This window comes from Pseudorca crassidens, chromosome 2, assembly GCF_039906515.1.
Source record: "Pseudorca crassidens isolate mPseCra1 chromosome 2, mPseCra1.hap1, whole genome shotgun sequence".
Lineage (NCBI taxonomy): Eukaryota > Metazoa > Chordata > Mammalia > Artiodactyla > Delphinidae > Pseudorca > Pseudorca crassidens.
In genome coordinates, this window is record NC_090297.1 from 99882126 (window position 1) to 99900877 (window position 18752).

General features: G+C 40.3%; 1 protein-coding gene across 3 annotated transcripts in view; it reads left to right on the forward strand.

Moving 5' to 3' along the window:
- Window positions 1-355: 355 nt before the first annotated feature.
- Window positions 356-18752, forward strand: part of HIPK1 (homeodomain interacting protein kinase 1) — a 47547-nt gene continuing 29150 nt past the window's right edge. The window contains exons 1-2 of one of the 3 annotated variants that reach the window (XM_067727331.1): window positions 356-553; window positions 11045-12122. In XM_067727331.1, the coding sequence (XP_067583432.1) occupies window positions 11047-12122 (1076 nt within the window). In that variant the 5' untranslated portion in view covers window positions 356-553; window positions 11045-11046. Of the gene's footprint in view, window positions 554-711; window positions 953-11044; window positions 12123-18752 lie in introns of those variants that run through there. The other 2 variants (XM_067727332.1, XM_067727330.1) reach the window with 2 other exon arrangements.

The window sequence follows — 18752 nt, forward strand, 5'->3', positions numbered from 1 at the left end:
CCTGGTAGAGGAGAGAAAATCATGTATTAGCTCACTGCAGGTTTTGAGGGGGTTGGGTTCAGAGCACAGCTATTCTTTCTCACCTCCTAATGCAAATCCAGGTTCCCAAGGAGGCAAGGGAAGAGCCCGCTCAGGGGCTCCTAATGCGTGTGGAGGCTTACAGATCCTATACACCGCTGTCAAGCAGCTAGAACGTCCCTAGATTGCAACGATACATCAAAGCCTAAACTGAGGTAATTCCTCACCAGCAGGGGACTTCCTCGGTAAGCACTGCCTCCCCGCGCGCTGTCCAATCTCTGGGGGTGTCACGCTAGGCGGTGGTGATGTCACACTGGCGGGGATGACATTTTAAAGCTGGACCGCCACACCGCCACCAAGCACCTTTAAATCACCGCGGAGTCGGCCGTGAGGAGAGGGCGGGGAGCCGATCCCCGCACTCGATCCACGCTGGCTCCCCACGGAGGCCGCCCCACTCCCACTCCCACTCCCCTCCCCCTCCCACCAGTACTATGAAGTCATCCTAACCCGCCCGCTCTCCGACACTTCCGCCTCAGTAGGTGTCATGGCGCGGGGCTGGGGACTAGTTCCCGCGAGGAGGGGCCGGCCGGATGGGGGCGGCCGCTCGGCGCTCAGCTCGTCGAGTCTGGCGACAACGGCGGCTGCGGAGTCAGGGGCCCGGCGGTGGCCCCGGACGGCAGCGGGAGGCTGAGGCGGGAGCGCGCGGTGCTGAGGCGGCGGCGGCGGCGAGAGGCCGGGCGGCGGAGCTGGGGGGAGGCTGAGGGGGCTCCCCCCGTGGGACGGGCGCGGGGACGGCTCCGGGGGGCGGGGGCCGGGGCCCGGGCCGGCTCGCGCGGGGGGTATGATGATCCGGCGGCGGGGCCCCGGATCTCGTCTCCTCCGCCGCCTCCTCACTGCAGCCCCAGCTCGCGGCTGAGAACCAGACACACCGGCGGTGAGTCGAGGCGGGGGGGCAGTGGCCTTGGCAGGGAGCGACCTCCCATCGGCTTCCCGCGGCGGGGCCGGGCCGGCCACGGGCTCTCCGGGGTGCCCGGCCTGCGGGGGGAGCCTCCCTCAGCGGACCCCACCCGGGACCAGGCGCCGAGCCCTGCGCCCCGGCCGGTGACGGCCGCGGAGGGGATAGCGTTCCCAGGAAAGTGGGGAGGCTGCGGGCTTGTTTTCGGGGCAACTCCCCCGTGTCCTGCCACTTCTCTCCTGGGCGTGTTGTTGTCCTCAGATGACAGGGGACCGCCTGGCGTTTTCTCACCCGGCCGGTTTTTTCTCGGCTGTCGTGGCCGGTTCCCAGTGTGTGGCTTGTGCGTGTGAATTTCACAGCTCTGCTTAGTGCCGTGTTTGGGGTTATTTGTGCTGTTGGGGACCAGGAAGCGGTGTCTGGAACGGACGGCCGCGGAGATGTGGGTGTGGGAGTCCTCCTATCCTCTCCACTGCTGTTATTTAATCGTTAGGTTGGTAAATTGTAACGATGGTGGAGACTGCGTGGGACCGGCCCACCTAATGTATATCTATGCAAGGCAGATCTAGATGTCTGGCTCAAAGGGAAACTTTTGCTGTTTGACGCCACTTTCCCAAAGCTTTCGTTTAAAAAAAAAAAAAAAAAAAAAGGGAGGGGGGCGGGGAAACAACCAAAACTCTTGGTAAGGCCCCCCGCTGTTCACAGGTCTGTGGGAAAGAGGCCGTTTTTTGTGCCTAGCAACCAAGACTTGGGGCTCGGTCTCCAAGAGCGCTGGTCTAACCTCCAATTTGTTGTGGTGACAAACCGTGAGCTCTGGCCTGTGTTTACGCTCGGCGCGCTTTCTTTTCTGTTTAGGTGGGGGAAGGGAGGAGGGGCTAGAGGAGGGAAAAAAAAACACCCCAAACTCCAGTGTCTTTCCTCCACTTAACCCCCTGACTCAGTTGTAGATATTCTTTGAGGCAGCCCTAGATGCTTTTTCTTAGTGACACTGTGGGAATTTTCAGTCATTGCATCAAAATATTAATTTCAGCTGTAGACTCTTCTGCCCAATCTGTCCTTTATCTTATTTGTTTCCTGGTAACTGATGAAAACAGCAGCATGGCTTCCTTCTTCTGATGAAGTGGGGTTTAAATTAAGTGGCTGATGCCCTCAGTAGAACCTAGAGTTTTGCTCTTGTTTGTGTGTAAAGCTATTTTTGATTCCTGGTCTGTAGTGGGTTCTTTTTTTTTTTTTTTTTTAAGATTATAGAGAATGCAAATCTTTACCAGCTCTTTTTCATATGTAGGTCTAAAGCTTTCTGTAAAACATCTAAAAATCTACTAACAAGTCATATAATAGTTGTTAATTCAGCTGGTGATTTTGGAGATACCTGTAATCATCTCAGGGTTCTGTGTTATAAAACTGGTATGATGGTATGATGAAAGATATCACTGACTTTAAGACACTGTTCCAGGCTTGAAGGATATTTTGGTAAAGTACTTGTGGCTGGAACTGGAGGCAGCCACGCCAGTAAAACATCTTACCAGTAGAATGGTGAATGAGATGTTGTAAACATACTGAGTCTGATTAGTAAGTAGGACTTTTGCTGGCGATATCTTCATGAATAGTTTATCCTGTCTTTGGACATTGTAGTTTTATGGATTGCAGAGCAAGTTGATTGGTAACTTGAGATTGAAAACCAAGCCAGAACTCTCTCCTAAAAGAAAAAAAGATAATCTCAACATTCACAATTCTCTGGAAAATAGACTTCTTTTATTCTCTGGTTTTGTTTTCATAAGCACAGCTTAGTCAGTGGTTGTGTTGGTAGAAATCAGTGAGCCAAAACTGCCTTATAAACTTCTTACAGTTGGAACTTGTGCAGCTTGTTGTTAGTTATATATCGTAACTGGTTCTTTTGTAATTTGAAGTAATTTTGCAAACATGAACTTCCTGATTGGCCCTTTTATTTTCATTTTCATGACTATATAAAGCAATCCATTTTTTAAAAAGTTACAGTTATTAATTCTTCCCCAGTTTCTTCCCTTAAATGTTATGCCATTCTGAACACAAGTCATCAAAATAATTTTTCTGTCAAGTACCACTTCAACAATCACTGATTTGCTTTTCGCTTCCTTTTTTGTTTTTTAGTTTTTGTTCCTAATCTCCTATCTCCCTAAATGCCTTATGTATTTTTGTAGAGCATAATTTGGCACTTAAAAATTTTTACATCCTGTTTTTATATATATATTTTTTGTGTCATATCACCTAAGCAACATTTTAAGTTCTTTGAAGATAGGGAAACTTAGGTGTATTTCTTTTGGATTCTTTAAGAGCGCCTTGTACAGTGCTTTCCCACCATACTTAATGAAAAAGAATCAGAAAACCTGAATTCTTTGCCAGCATTACTACTCATTAGCTCTGTGTAAAACTTGTTTGGCTTTCTTGGGTCTACTTTTTCTCATCTTGGAATTACAGGGTTTTAGAAAGTCTTTTAAGGTCCATTTTAGCCGTTAGAATCCCTGTACTTTTTTTGCCAGTGTCTTCTGCTCCAATCAAATGCATTACTCTAAATGGTTTTTCATTTTTCCATATCCCCTGGCATACTGGCAAAAGTTATCTCATTCATCTAAGACCTTCTACCTTCCATCTGCCAAACTGTCGTTACCTTAGTTGAGTCCTGTTTTCCTTAGGCCTTTTCTGGCTGATCCAAACAGGGTTCTATCTTAGTGTTTATGTTTCATATTGATTTGCTAATTTGTCATTTTTGTTAATTTGTCATTTTTCTTATGATTGAAACTCCGAGGTATAGTTTTCTTTATTCTAAACTTTATAGACCTTATAGACTGTCCTGTGCACATACTAAGATAGTGCCATTTTACCAAATACAAAAAACACTTTTCTTTTGTTCTGTTGCTATAGATTCTTCATTCCAAATAAATCTAAGAGAGCAATTGAAATTTAGGAAAAAATATCCTGCCTAGAAGGAAAATGCCACTCAGCCAGTTTACCAAAATATTACAGAATTGGTTTAAATGGCTGTAAATTACATAGAATTGTAGAGTTCCTTCTTTGTCAGCTACCACCACCTATTCCACACCCTATTTTTGCATACTAGTTGAGGAACTGGCTCTTTCACATGGTTCCATGTGAAGGAAGTGCTACAGGAAAGGGGGTGGGGAACTTTGATTCAAATGCCGTCCTCAGGGTTTCAAGCTTATTTTTTCCTTCTGTATCACTATACTTAGAATAAGTATTCTCTTGTAGACAACAGACTATAATTTCTATCTCATGTGAGTATTTCTCTAATTTAGCCAGAATGACTTCTGAGATCCCCTTAACGTTTATATTTGGAGCAGTAATGTGATCTCTTTATAGTCATTCATTCTAGCAAACATTTGACACACGCTGTGTGCCAGCCATTGTGATCGATGCCGATGATACAAAAGAAGAAGATACCTATTCTGCTGTTGGGAATTGCCATCATGGAACTTGCAGTTTAGAAGAGAAGTCAACTTTTAAATAAGTATTTATTTATTTATTCTAAGTATGACTACAAATAGTCATACTTAGAATAAAAATCCAGAGCAACCGCAAGTCAGTATGTATTCTGGCCGTTGTCTGCCTTTTTGTGTTCTGCTTCTACTATTTTTTCCCTTGTTCCGTTCCATCCATTCTGCTCTCTTCTTCAGATAGACCAAGAATGTATCTTGGCACTAACTGTTCTCTCACTGGGATGGCTTCTTCTTGTCAATTAGGTCTCAGCTTTAAGTGCCACCATCCTACAGTGCCTTCCCTGACCACCAAAGAGTATCTCTCCCCCTCCCACCATCTCGATCATGTCATTGTGTTTGTTTTCATCATAACATTTATCACTAGCTGCCATTTTCTTGGAGAAGAGGTGTTTATCTCCCCAGTAGAAAGTAAACTCCAGGAGATAAGGGATCTTGTCCATCTGGAACCACTGTTATCCCTGGGATCTAGAACAGTGCCAGCAGACATACTAGATGCTCAAAATATGTTTGTTCAATGAATAAATGAAATAAATAAGTATAAGTGTGGTAAGTGCTACTACTTCTGTAGTAGAGGATCCTGTGGGAGCCTTTATCAGGAAATCTAACCTAGTGGTCTGGAGAAGGCTTTCCTGAATGTATTTGTCAGCGTAGGGCTGGCTAAACAGTCTTGCTGAAGGAAAGTTGTTTTTCTCTCATGTAACAGCCTAAAGTAAATGTTCCAGGTTGAAGTGAGCATTCCTGCTGGGCAGGTTACTCTGCTCTACATGATCATTCAGGTACCCATGTTCTTTCCATCTTGCTGCTCTGCCAACCCTTGAGTGTTGTCTCAGGGCAGAAACTGGATCTCCATGGGTTCCTCCTGGTGGAAAGGGAGTGGAACACTAAAGGCTCATACGTCACTTTTTATTGGAGGGAGGGACTGGTAAAATGTTGTCTAGCCTTGTGCCTGGGATGAAGGAGAAAGTAGATTGTGGTCCAGACCAACAGCCTGTGCCACATTGAAAAAGTGAGCTTTAAGTAAAGGCTAAAAGGATAAGTAGTAGTTAAAAGAAGAGAAGACAGGGTAAAATGAAGTTCAGAGAGAGAATGTTATGTATGAAGGAACTGGGGCAGGAGAAACATTTCGAATTACTAGAAAAGAGAGTGCCTGGGGGAAAGAGTCAGTGAAACGAGGCTACAAAAATAATCAGGGTCCAGATCTTATAAAGCTTGACAATCCAAATTAGAGATTTTGGACTTTATCTTAAAGTTTTTATTCTATTTTGTTATTTTATTTATTTAGTTTTGGCTGCGTCGCGTCTTCGTTGCTGCACGCGGGCTTTCTCTAGTTGCTGCGAGCAAGGGCTACTCTTTGTTGTGGTGCACAGGCTTCTCATCACGGTGGCTTCTTGTTGTGGAGCACGGGCTCTAGGTGTGCGGGCTTCAGTAGTTGGGGCGTATGGGCTCAGTAGTTGTGGCTCGTGGGCTCTAGAGCGCAGGCTCAGTAGTTGTGGTGCAGGGGCTTAGTTGCTCTGTGGAATGTGGGATCTTTCTGGACCAGGGCTCGAACCCGTGTCCTCTGCATTGGCAGGCGGATTCTTAACCACTGGGCCACCAGGGAAGTCCCTGTCCTAAAGTTTTAAATGAGGGATAGATAATGCATTTTTAAAAGCTTCAGTTGTAAGGTGAAGAATGAATTGAGAAGGGACCTTAAAAAAAACCCTTCAATTGTAAGGTGAAGAATGAATTGAGAAGGGCTAGAGAGTACCATTTTGGGAAAGGTAGGCTGTTGAACTAAGTAGTGCAGGATTGTGCAGTAGGTGGGAGATATTTGGTGTTCCAGTGAGAGTTTTCTTCCCAATCTTATCTTTTTCCAGAATGTGTATTCTTATTTACCCACTTTAATGATATGAATACTCTTTATATATCAGTGTGCTGGAGAATACGTACATCTGTGTACATGTCAGCTGAGGACAAGTGCTAGAGGAAGAAATCAATATGCAGTACTGATGGTAGGTTATTTAGATCATCTATTGTTAAATTGTATCAAAAAGTCAAAGATGACTCCAAGCAAAAGCATTAGGAATTTATTATTGGTATGTCCAGGAAAAGATGGAAGTTAGTCAAGACTAAGGGCAAAACACTGATAAATGATTACCTCCATTGTCATACTCAGCTATTTCATTCATAGTTATAATATTTGAATTCTTTATGGTAAGATTATCTAACTGTAGTGCCCAGAGGATGGGGCACCCAGTAAATGTTGTTAAATAGATGTGCCCATGACAGGGAGTGGAGAAGCTGTTAATTTGACTGTTTTTGAAAGCCTTGGAGTCTAGCAAGACTCAATTCTCTTTTTAGCAATACGTACAAGTACCAGTAGCCTTTTGCCTTTTGTTCTAGTTTGGGATTAATGCAGTGGGAAAGTTTGTCATTATATTTCGATGGTTAAATCCTTGGAAAGTCAGGTTTGAAATGAAAAGACTAGTTTATTGCTAGAGTCAAGAGGGGAAACATTTTCAGGAAGTTAGCTTTTAATTTATTGGGAGCTGTTCTCATGTGAATTGAAAATAGTGTAATGTGCTTAACGGAGTGTGATACATTGTAAATTTCCCACAGATGTTAATTCTATTCCATGGTTTTGTTTGGGAAGTCTCAGCCTAGGGAGAAAACTGCCTCTCACCCCCCCACCCCACCCCCTGCAAAAAAAAAAAAAAAAAAAAGAAAAAATTTTTCGGGGACATAGTATCTTTATTTCGTGTTTAGAAATGGCTGTTTTTAGCGGAATTTCAGAGTGTTACATAAATAAGAGTATAGATTTTTCTAGGCAATTTTGATTCTGTATTTTCTTCTCACCTAGTGCTTGTTGAGGTCAGGCTGAGTCTCAGCCACACTGTAAGAGTCCTGGTGGCATGACATTGACTTCAGTACCATACACCCTTGCTGGGGGGAAGGCCAGTGAAATTCTGGGTTGTTATCTCCCTATGGGTGGACTTAAGTTTGTCTTACTGAGTAAGAATTATTATATTTATTTATATACTTAAACTTTTGGAGCAGTTTCCTAGAACGTGTGCTTTTTGCAGTACTCAGTGTGAATTTGAAGCCATCAGTATCTGTTATTTTGTTCACTGGGTGAAAGGTTGTCATTAACATTCCTCTGGTAAACAGAGGAAACTTTTGAAAAGTGTCCAGTTATGATCATCATACTTTTAAAAACTTGGAGCTACATTTCATGAATTCTTTTCAGTATAAGCCCCCATATTCCTATACATAGCTACAAACTGCAAATTTTGTATAGTATTCAAATTTTTTACTAAATACTTTTAGGTACATGAGGTTGTGCTTATGTATTTTGATTGTTAAAAGTAGTAACTCAACAAATATACGATGGAAAACAAATTTCAAAAATTTGCTTCCTTTTCGTTGTTCAGAAATTAGTTTGATATTATGACAAGAAATATTTTTGCATATATTAATAGGTAAATTTTGTAAAGGCACTACTTGATTTCAGTTTTTCTCTTATTATAGTTTGGTATTATGTCAGTGATATAGGTAGAATAAGATGATTTGTAAATCTGTAACCTAGGAGTTAAATTGCAATAACATTTTTTTTAAATATTTATTTATTTTGGTTGCTCCAGGTCTTAGTTGTGGCTCCAGAGCTCCTTAGTTGCGACACGTGGGCTCCTTACTTGTGGCATGTGAACTCTTAGTTGTGGCATGCATGTAGGATCTAGTTCCCTGACCAGGGATCGAACCTGGGCCCCCTGCATTGGGAGCGCTTAGTCTTATCCACTGCGCCACCAGGGAAGTCCCGCAATAACATTCTTTTAATTTATACTTTTTTTCTCTTCAAGGTTCATATAAATTATAGAAACTCTTGTTTAAAGTAAATCCAGACAGCATTTTAGAAATTGAAGGTTGAGGGTTTGTTCTTTCTTCTAGCTATCTGGTCCAGTGCAGATGGTTTTTAGTTGCATTCAAGCACAAAGAAATGTACACTTTGTTTTTTTATGTTCTGTAACATCCCTTGTCATGTTTCCTTCCTTTCTAGTTGTGTGTGTTTATTCTCTTATGACTAATAAAATTACACTGTGTGTACTAGAGTGGAGGCTTCCCCCATATCTCAAGGACTGCACAGATAAAAGAGAGGGATGTCAAAAAACCAAAACAAAAGAAGCATTTGAGAGTCCTGCAATTTAACATGAGTAGTAGGGAGTAGAAATGAAGTTGGTAGGCAGTGGTCAAATCACCCAGCAAATACTGAGTGTCTGTATATTGTCAGAGTCTGTGGTAGGTTCTGGTGATAAAAGCAAAAGAACAAGACAGATATGGTACCTGCTCTCATGGAACTTTTACAGTATCCGGGGATGTAACATTAAATAAATAATGTTATAAGATAGGTACAGGGTGTTGTGGGAATGCAGTGGTGGTGATGATTGTGGGGAGTGTGTGTGTGTGTGTGTGTGTGTGTGAGTGAGTGTGAGAGAGAGAGAGAGAGAGGGAGGGAGGGAGGGAAGAAACAGTTTTCCTAGCAGAGAGTCTCCAACATAGAGGGCCTCCCAAGAACTGAAAGAAGGGGCAGTATGACTGGAGTGGTGGAAGAATCGAGGTGGGGAGATTTTGGAAGACAGCAACTAGATTTGTGGGGAGCTTATTAAGGCAAGTTGAGGATTTTGGATTTTATCCCTAAAGCAATGAAAGACCCTGGAGGCAGAAGGAGGGAGATGGTTAACAAAGAGCAGTCCTCCAATATATAATACATAGTTTAAAAGCAAAGGTCCCCTGAGTGCATTCAGGATGAGTTTGGAGGCTCCTGGCAGTTTGAACTAGAAAGGTTCCAATAAGGGTAGAGAAAAAATGGCTGATTTGAAATATGCTTAGGAAGTAGATAAGATTTGTTATAGGTTAGATATGGGGATTAAGAGAGGGAAACAAGGGAGGGGAATGAGTCAGGATAATAATATTAAGTGAGTTTTTGGCACTAAGCATGTCATGTGTATTAAATCATTTAATTCACCATTTTATAGATGAGGAAACTGAGACTTATTGCCTCCCTGATTTTTTAGCTTGAGGTGTTAGATGCATGATGGTGTCTCATAATTGAGGTAAAAAACTGGGCGTGGGGTGGAGGCTCAGAAGTTTAATTCTGGACATCTTGAATTTGAGATGTCTCTGAGATATCCAAGTTGAAGTGTGGAGTGGTTATTTGAAAATAAGGATTTGGAGTTCAAGAGAGAAGTCTGGGTTAGAGAGGGAAATTTGTTACTTTTTCGCAGATGACTAATGCTGGGAAGTAGTGAAAAGAGGGAACATGTGGAGCGAGAGAAGCGGGATTAGTGTGGAGGCCCGAGGCACCTGAGGGTTATGTGATTCAGAAGGAAGAAGATAAATATGAAATGGCTTGTATGCTAGGTCAAATGTTTGGACTTTATTCTGAAAATATTAGCTTTGGGATTAGTCTTTGGGCTTATTGAGCTTGAGGTGTCTGTGGGACATTCAGGGACAGAAAGGTGGGCAGTTCTTATTACTTTTCCCCATATTTTTCTAAGGATGACTTCCCTAGGTTCTTCAGAAGATCCCGTCTGGGCTTTGCCTCATCCTGATTACTTTCTTCTGGTCAGTTTATCAGTGGTCCTTTTACAACATAGTGGGCAGAGCTAGACACTGTTTTATTTGTGATCTGAGCAGAGTGGGTTGCCTTCACTTTGCTACATTCTGGACACTACTTTTTCTGTGAATATAGTTTAAGATTGAATTAGCTTTTGAGGGGAGAGGAACATTATTACATAATGTTTCTCTTGCTAACAAAGTGTTTTTCATATATGATCCTGTGAAACCTTGTATCTCTTATCCTTGTGCTTTGTGCTAGCCAGATTTTGGACCTAAGTAGGAAGTCAATATCTGTGTTAAATGTCATCAGCTAGATTTACCTTATGGTTTCTGCTCTTTGTGATCTTTTTGGACCTGTTACTTAGCAATATTGAGTATCCTGCCCAAATCTGGTTCATCTATGAATTTTATAAGCATGTCATCTATGTCTACTTTTAAATAATTGATTTAAGGGCTAATCAGGGCAGGAATGAAGACAGCTGTGGAATGAACTCTGGGGCCAAAGAGCTTGGATTTGAATTCTAGTGCTGCCACTTAAGAACTGTGTTATTTTGGGCAAATTCTTTTAACCAGTCTGTGTCTTAGTTTCCTCATCTGTAGAATGGAAATAATGATAGTATGTTTTTCAAAAGGTTGTGGTGAGAATTAAATGAGTTATGTGTATGAAGTGCTTAGACTACCACTTGACACATACTAAGTGATCAATCATCTAAGCTATTGTTGTTTTTATCTTATAAACCATCTTAGATGTTCATACTCTTTTAACAGTATGTCCTATTATTGCTGAGTCTCAAAAAAGTGATTCAGGATGTGTAATTAGACCAAAAAGTTTATCCTTCTATAATAGGAAACATGTTTTGGAAAATGTATAAAATAAAACCTCAGCCAGATATACGTTTACTTGTTTTTTTCTAAACTGAAAGTTTTCTGATATACTAATTGAGGGGTTGTATAAAATTGAGGGCCTAATTCTTCCTCTTTCTTGGTGTAGGTATGGCATCACAGCTGCAGGTGTTTTCCCCCCCATCAGTGTCGTCGAGTGCCTTCTGCAGTGCAAAGAAACTGAAAATAGAGCCTTCTGGTTGGGATGTTTCTGGACAGAGCAGCAACGACAAATACTATACCCACAGCAAAACCCTCCCAGCCACACAAGGGCAAGCCAACTCTTCTCACCAGGTAGCAAATTTCAACATCCCTGCTTACGACCAGGGCCTCCTCCTCCCAGCTCCTGCAGTGGAGCATATTGTTGTAACAGCTGCTGATAGCTCTGCCAGTGCTGCTACATCAACCTTCCAAAGCAGCCAGACCCTGACTCACAGAAGCAACGTTTCTTTGCTTGAGCCATATCAAAAATGTGGATTGAAAAGAAAAAGTGAGGAAGTTGACAGCAACGGTAGCGTGCAAATCATAGAAGAACATCCCCCTCTCATGCTGCAAAACAGGACTGTGGTGGGTGCCGCTGCCACGACCACCACTGTGACCACAAAGAGTAGCAGTTCCAGTGGAGAAGGGGATTACCAGCTGGTCCAGCATGAGATCCTTTGCTCTATGACAAACAGCTATGAAGTCTTGGAGTTCTTAGGCCGGGGAACATTTGGACAGGTGGCTAAGTGCTGGAAGCGGAGCACCAAGGAAATTGTGGCTATTAAAATCTTGAAGAACCACCCCTCCTATGCCAGACAAGGACAGATTGAAGTGAGCATCCTTTCCCGCCTAAGCAGTGAAAATGCCGATGAGTATAATTTTGTCCGTTCTTATGAGTGCTTTCAGCATAAGAATCATACCTGCCTTGTGTTTGAGATGCTGGAGCAGAACTTATATGATTTTCTAAAGCAGAACAAGTTTAGCCCACTGCCACTCAAGTACATCAGACCAATCTTGCAGCAGGTGGCCACAGCCCTGATGAAGCTCAAGAGCCTTGGTCTAATTCACGCTGACCTTAAGCCTGAAAACATAATGCTGGTCGATCCAGTGCGCCAACCCTACCGAGTGAAGGTCATTGACTTTGGTTCTGCTAGTCACGTTTCCAAAGCTGTGTGCTCAACCTACTTACAGTCACGTTACTACAGGCAAGTGGCAAATGCTAAAGAGCATGTCTTCAACTAGAGATCTGTCTTTATATTTAACATATATTACAAAGGGCTACGTATAACAATGAATTTATTTACAGATTTCAACACAGAATAGGATAATATACTTTAGTATTATCCTAAATATATTTAGTATTTAATATTCCATGTGTGTGGCATTCCTATATGTAACATTATTTTATTTCTGAAATTTTAACTCTAGAAAAATTAATTCAGTCTGATTCTGAAGGTTGTTCCTAGTTGAATTATAGTAGCATCTGGTCCCTTCTTTACTACCGTTATACCTAATTTTCCCATTTTAAAGTATCTTTAAATATATAAGATGTTTACTTATATGTGATGAATTTGGGCATATGCTGCTATTTTTCCCAGGTTCCTCTCTTGGCAGGTAAGATGCCTTGGGAATAATTCCAAGTTTAACTCTAGCAACGTTTTATTATTTTACATTTTCTTTCTTGCATGATAGAATTGGATTAGATGATTGCTAAGGTCTCTTCTCGTTTTAATATTCTCCATAGTCCTTTGAACTTATTTGCATATGAACTTATTTGGTTCCATAGTCCTTTGAACTTATTTGCATATGAACTTATTTGGTTATCCTAAAATGGCCTTGACCCAAACACCTTATACTTTAGTGATTTATATTTCCATATTGATACTTCTAATAAAGCTACCTTTTCAATATATAATAATTATTGGGACAGAACTTAAATGCTGGTATGTAGAATTTTGTCTGTACTGTAATCAAGGAGCATTACTGAAAGAGAGAAGACGGGAAAGTCTTTAAATGAGCTTTTATTTCTCAGTACGTCATTTATCTGTCTAGTTATTAATTTTAAAGAATCTGATATTTATTTTAATGGTCGTGCATTAAACACAGATTGTACACTCACCCAATCACGAAGTGAAACAATAAAAAAAGATAACCCACAAAATAAGTTTTATCAAGAGATATGTCCAACATGCCAAATGCCTATAATAAATTTTGAGGAAATAGAAATTCTGAACTAAGAATTTTATATTATGTGTGAAAATAATGTAAGGACATTTTAACCTGTATAGGGACTCAGAAAATATGCCATCTACATATTTTTGTTTTTCTAATTGTGATAAAACCTACCTAACATGAAGTTTACCATTAACATGTACCATTCAGTGTTGTGAAGTATCTTCATAGTGTTGTATAGCCTTCACCACTATTTCCAAATGTTTTTTATCACCCAAAACAGAAACTCTGTAACCATTAAGCAGTAACTACTCCACCCTCCTACCCCCTACTCCTGTTACCTCTATTTGACTTTCTGTCTCTATGAAATTGCCTATTCTAGATATTGCATATAAGTGGAATCATACAATATTTCTCCTTTTGGGTCTGACTTACTTCACTTAGCATAATGTTTTCAAGGTTAATCTCTGAAATTCTGTAGCATGTATCAGAATTTCATTCCTTTTCAGGACTGAATAATATTCTATTGCATGTATATACCACATTTTATTTATCTATTCATCTGTTGATGGACACTTGGGTTGTTTCCACATTTTTGGCTATTGTGAATAATGATGTAATATGAACATTGGCATTCAAGTGTTTGAGTCCCTGTTTTCAATTCTTTTGGGTATAAAACTAGAAGTAGAGTTGCTGGGTCATATGGTAATTCTTTAACTTTTTGAGGAACCACCAAACTTTTTTCTCAGCCATTGCATGATCTTATATTTCCACCAGCAATGCATGAGGATTCCAATTTCTCCATATCCTCACCAATACACCAGCACTTGTTATTTTCTTTCTCTCTCTTTTTTTTTTTTTTTGGATAATAGCCATCCTTATGTATGTGAAATGATATCTCATATAGTTTTGATTTGCATTTCCCTAGTGTTTAGTGATGGTGAGCATCATTTCATGTGCTTATTGGCCATCTGTATGTCTTCTCTGGAGAAATGTCTTAAGTCCTTTGTCCATCTTTGAATTGGATTGTTTTTTGTTGTTGCTGAGTTGTAGGAGTTCTTTATATATTCTGAGTATTAATCCCTGGTCAGATATATGATTTGCAGATATTTTCTCCCATTCCATGGGGTTGCCTTTTCACTATATTGATAGTGTTGTTAGCACAAAAGTTTTAAATTTTGATGAAGTCCTATTTGTCTTTTTTGTTGTTGCTTATACTTTTGGTATATTCAAGAAATCGTTGTCAGGACTCCCCTGGTGGCGCAGTGGTTGAGAGTCCGCCTGCTGATGCAGGGGACATGGGTTCGTGCCCCAGTCCGGGAAGATCCCACATGCCGCGGAGCAACTGGGCCCGTGAGCCATGGCCGCTGAGCCTGCGCGTCCGGAGCCTGTGCTCTGCAACGGGAGAGGCCACAACAGTGAGAGGCCCGCATACTGCAAAAAAAAAAAAAAAGAAATCGTTGTCAAACAAATGTCATGAAGCTTTTCCCCATGTTTTCTTCAAATAGCTTTAGCTCTTATATTTAGGTTTTTGATCCATTTTGAATTAATTTTTGTATGGTATAAGGTATGGGTCCAATTTCATTCTTTTGCATGTGGATATTCAGTTTTCCCAGCACCATTTGCTGAAAAGACTGTCCTTTCTCCATTGAATGGTCTTGACACTCTTGTCAGAATCCTTTGGCCATATATATGAGGGTCCATTTCTGGGGTCTCCCTTCTGTTCCATTGTTCTAAATGTCTGTCTTTATGCCAGTACCATGCTTTTTTGATTACTGTAGCTTTGTAATAAGTTTTGAAATCAGGAAGTGTGAGACCTCTAGTTTTATTTTCTTTCAAGATTGTTTTGGCTGTTTTGGAGTCTCCTGAAATTCTATATGAGTTTTAGGATGGACCTTTCTATTTCTGAAAAAAACATCATTGGTGTTTATAGCGATTTCACTGAGTCTGCACATCACTTTGCGCAGTATTGACGTCTTAACAACATTGTCTTCCAATCCACCCTAATCTGTTTTTATCTATTCTTTTTATAGTTTTCTAAAGCTCTATCACAGTAATACTTGATGAGCCTAAGGCAAGTAGAATAGCAGCTCAGGCATTCCTTCTTTATATAAATTTTATCCACAGTGGTACTGTGCATGTTGCATTGTTGCTTTATTAGAGTCCATTAAATCCTCACCCTCTTGTCTTTCAGAAAACCTCTCAAATCCTTTTGACCATTGAAGCATTCTGGCTCCAGAGCCAGCCTTCCTCTTACCCTCCTTTTTACATTGCATTGTTTACATTGCTTCATCTTGCTGATAACATGCCAAAGTACTATCAGTTGACGTAAATTTTTGCCACCATGCTGTCTCTGTTGGCCATGGGCACAGCTAAATGATTCAAGCAGCTAAAATAAAGTACTTTATTTCCTAGCCCACTGTAAATGTAAATGTAGACTAATTCCAAGAAAAGTTGCTGTCTTTGGGGCTTGAGTTTTAGGCACAAAGGTTTGTCATGCTTACAAGCTCAATGCTTTTCCATTCTGAACAGGCTAGCTGGCCTTAAAGCTGAGGTCACTTTGTTATGTACGGAAGGACAAGATCTAGATAAGGAAAACATATTTTCAGTTTATCCTAGACAAACAAACAATCCAGTTTCATCTGACACTGAAACCACAGTTAACACCTAAGCCACAGATGTAGGAAGTTAGACTTTATGTAACATCTCTTATTTGGTTTGATGCCTCTGAGATGGGTGGGAAGAAACAAGAGTGTTCATGAAGATGAGCAGAGAATGATTTGTGCTGTTAAGTGATTCCAACCTTAGCTTGCTCTGGGTTCCAGTGAAATAGAGCTTTATGACTTAGGTAGAAGTTTTCAATTTAAAGGAGTTTGAAGTTGGGAAATCAAAATGGAAGGATTGCTATTTCTACCTCCTGGTTATAGCAGTGAGAGCCTGTTTAGTATTTGTTCTCAAAGGATGGGATGTATCTTCAAAGAGGAGAGTCACCATGTCCAAAGTACAATTAATGCCATTTTCCTACTAAAGGGAAGACTGCTAGTTTTGTTTTCCTTTTTCCTGTGCTTTAATAGGTAATCTTTTTCACTGCCCAGTTGTTAGGATGTCAGAGCTGGAAAGGGACCTAGAAGAGTAATTAACTTATTATATAGATGAAGTAGAACAAGAATTTCAGTGTATAGTTTATATTGAGGGATTGAGAAATATTGGAGGCCAAGGGGAAAGATGATATAGTAATGAAAATATTATCAAGAATCTTGATTTGAATTCAGAGGTTAAAACATTCAGTCTTTAGAGGTGAACCTGCTCTAAATGATGTTCAGTAAAAGAAGATAACTTAAGTCTTTTTGCTTCCTGGAGTTTACATAAGTCTAACATTTTTAGGCTCTAATGAAAGTGAAAAGTCCTCAATAGACTGAGCAGCCTTATTTTATTTTACTTTATTTTTACTGCTTTCCTTGTTTTTCTTTTGATACTTAACCTTTTTGCATGGTAGATGTGGTAGAGTTAACTGCTTTGGGTGAGCTTTTACTTGAAATACTAAGCTGCTTTTGTTACTCCAGAAGCAGAGCAAGACCAAATGGAAAAACTGATTCCAGTCAGTCTTCAGGGTTTTTTTGTTTAGTGGGCTTGGGAGATGGAATTAGTGTTTTTCTTAATTTCCCTTAAACTTTAAGCCTTAGAAGCCTAACAGTTATCACATCTTATGGCTACCTTTTTAAAGAAGTAAGTTATTGGGTGGCCTGGCCCCTCCCTGTGACCTGCCTTTTGGGTTTTAAAATGTCTTCCTGGTATAGTAGGAATGGCAAAATTAATCTGCTGCTCTTCAGTTGATGTTTAGGAATGTTCTAAGCCCAGTTTTTATTTTGGCACAAAGCCATTTGCATTCTCCCTGCCAGCTATTTTTGGCACTGTCATGAACTTAGAAATTAATGAGTCTGCTCAGTGAAAGTAAAAATTGTGTTCCTTTTCAATTTTAGAAAGGCTTTTATGTTTCTGGGTACTCTTACCCTCTAGTTTATTAATGCTATCAAACATGCCACAGTGGTTGTATTTAATTGAACTCTGAAATTCCATCAGTAATATGGGGCTCTAGCCACCTGCAATAGGAATATCACTTTTTTGTTTTCTTTGGCTAACAGAACCACAGTTCACATTAAATAGCCCCAAAACTGATGGTATTAGTGGTTCCACCCTTAGCTGTCAAATAGTGTAAGTCCCAGCAGGCCTGGATCTTCTGCTGTTTCTGTGCAAGGATCAGGAAAGTTTTTAGACCCTTTGGAGTCCTCTAATTTACCATTTTCTAGGGGCTACTTAGAAAATTACTCTGGGAGGATATTCTTATTTAGGGAAATATCTTTATACCCTCCCCACTCAGTCTTTGTCTGCCCCCCCTCCCCCATACACACAACACAACAATAAGCACATACTACTTAAGAATAAAATTTGGGAAACCTAGGCACTTCATGAGCAGCCATGGCCAATGGTTCCTAATGGAGAGATCTGCTTTTCCATTTAGCTCCTGATTAATGAGAGATCTGGATCTGGAGTGTCCTTACAGATTCAAATTCTGTGACTTGTAAGAAGGAAAGGAAGTTATTTGGAGATGATAAAGTGTTTCAGAGCTCAGACCTTGGATCCAGACTGCCTGGGCTCCAGCCTTGGGCAAGTTACTTAACCTGCCAGTGCCCAGTTTCTACATCTGTAAAATGGAAATAATACTTTCTTACATAGAATCTAAGGTGCCATTGATTGTAAGATGAAATATAATATTATTTATGTACCAATAAGAAAGTAAAGGCACTGCCATTAAACTAAAATATATCATCATTTGCAGGAATCTTCTTAATTTCAGAGATGTTAAAATGTGAAAAATGTGTACCTTATAATTGATGACTTAACAGTGATAAGATACACTTTCATAGGATTGTTGTAAGAATTAAGTGAACCCCACATTTTAAAGAACTTAGTGCGTGGCACATACTAAGTACTATATAAATGTCATCTATTATTAATATAACCTATTATTATCATCCCCCTTTTGAATCCATTTATCTCTTAATTTTAGTTACAATTTGAAAAATACCATGTATACCACCATGCCAAATAGATAGGTATGTATTTAACTTTTACTTATTTAGAGACAGTATAATGTACTCAACTTCAGAGCTAGGCCACCAGGATTCAAATTCTAGCTCTGCCACTTATTAACTGTGTGATTTTGGGCAAATTACTTAATCTCTTTGCCTCTGTTTCCTCCTCTATAAGTATAACATAGAGGGGATAATAATTTTGCCTTGGATATATTCATATAGAGAGAGCTCTTAGTTTATGGTATTACCATAGTTTTCTCTTTAAGTTTTCGTAGGGTTGGGGTTCTCACATGGATCATTAGTGGAAATGAATATTTCTGAAGGCACACAGAGAGTTCAAAGTTTTAAAAGAATGATGGTATAATAATAATAGTCATTGTTTTATCTAACACTTACATAACACACCATGTGCCAGGTGCTGGTCAAGAGCTTTAATATTTGAACGACATCATTATCATCATTATTTTTTACTTATTTATTTTAACCTTACCACAACCTTATGTAGTAAGAGGTACTCATCTCCATTTTATGAATGAGGAACCTGAGGCTCATAGTGGGAATCAGCCGCAT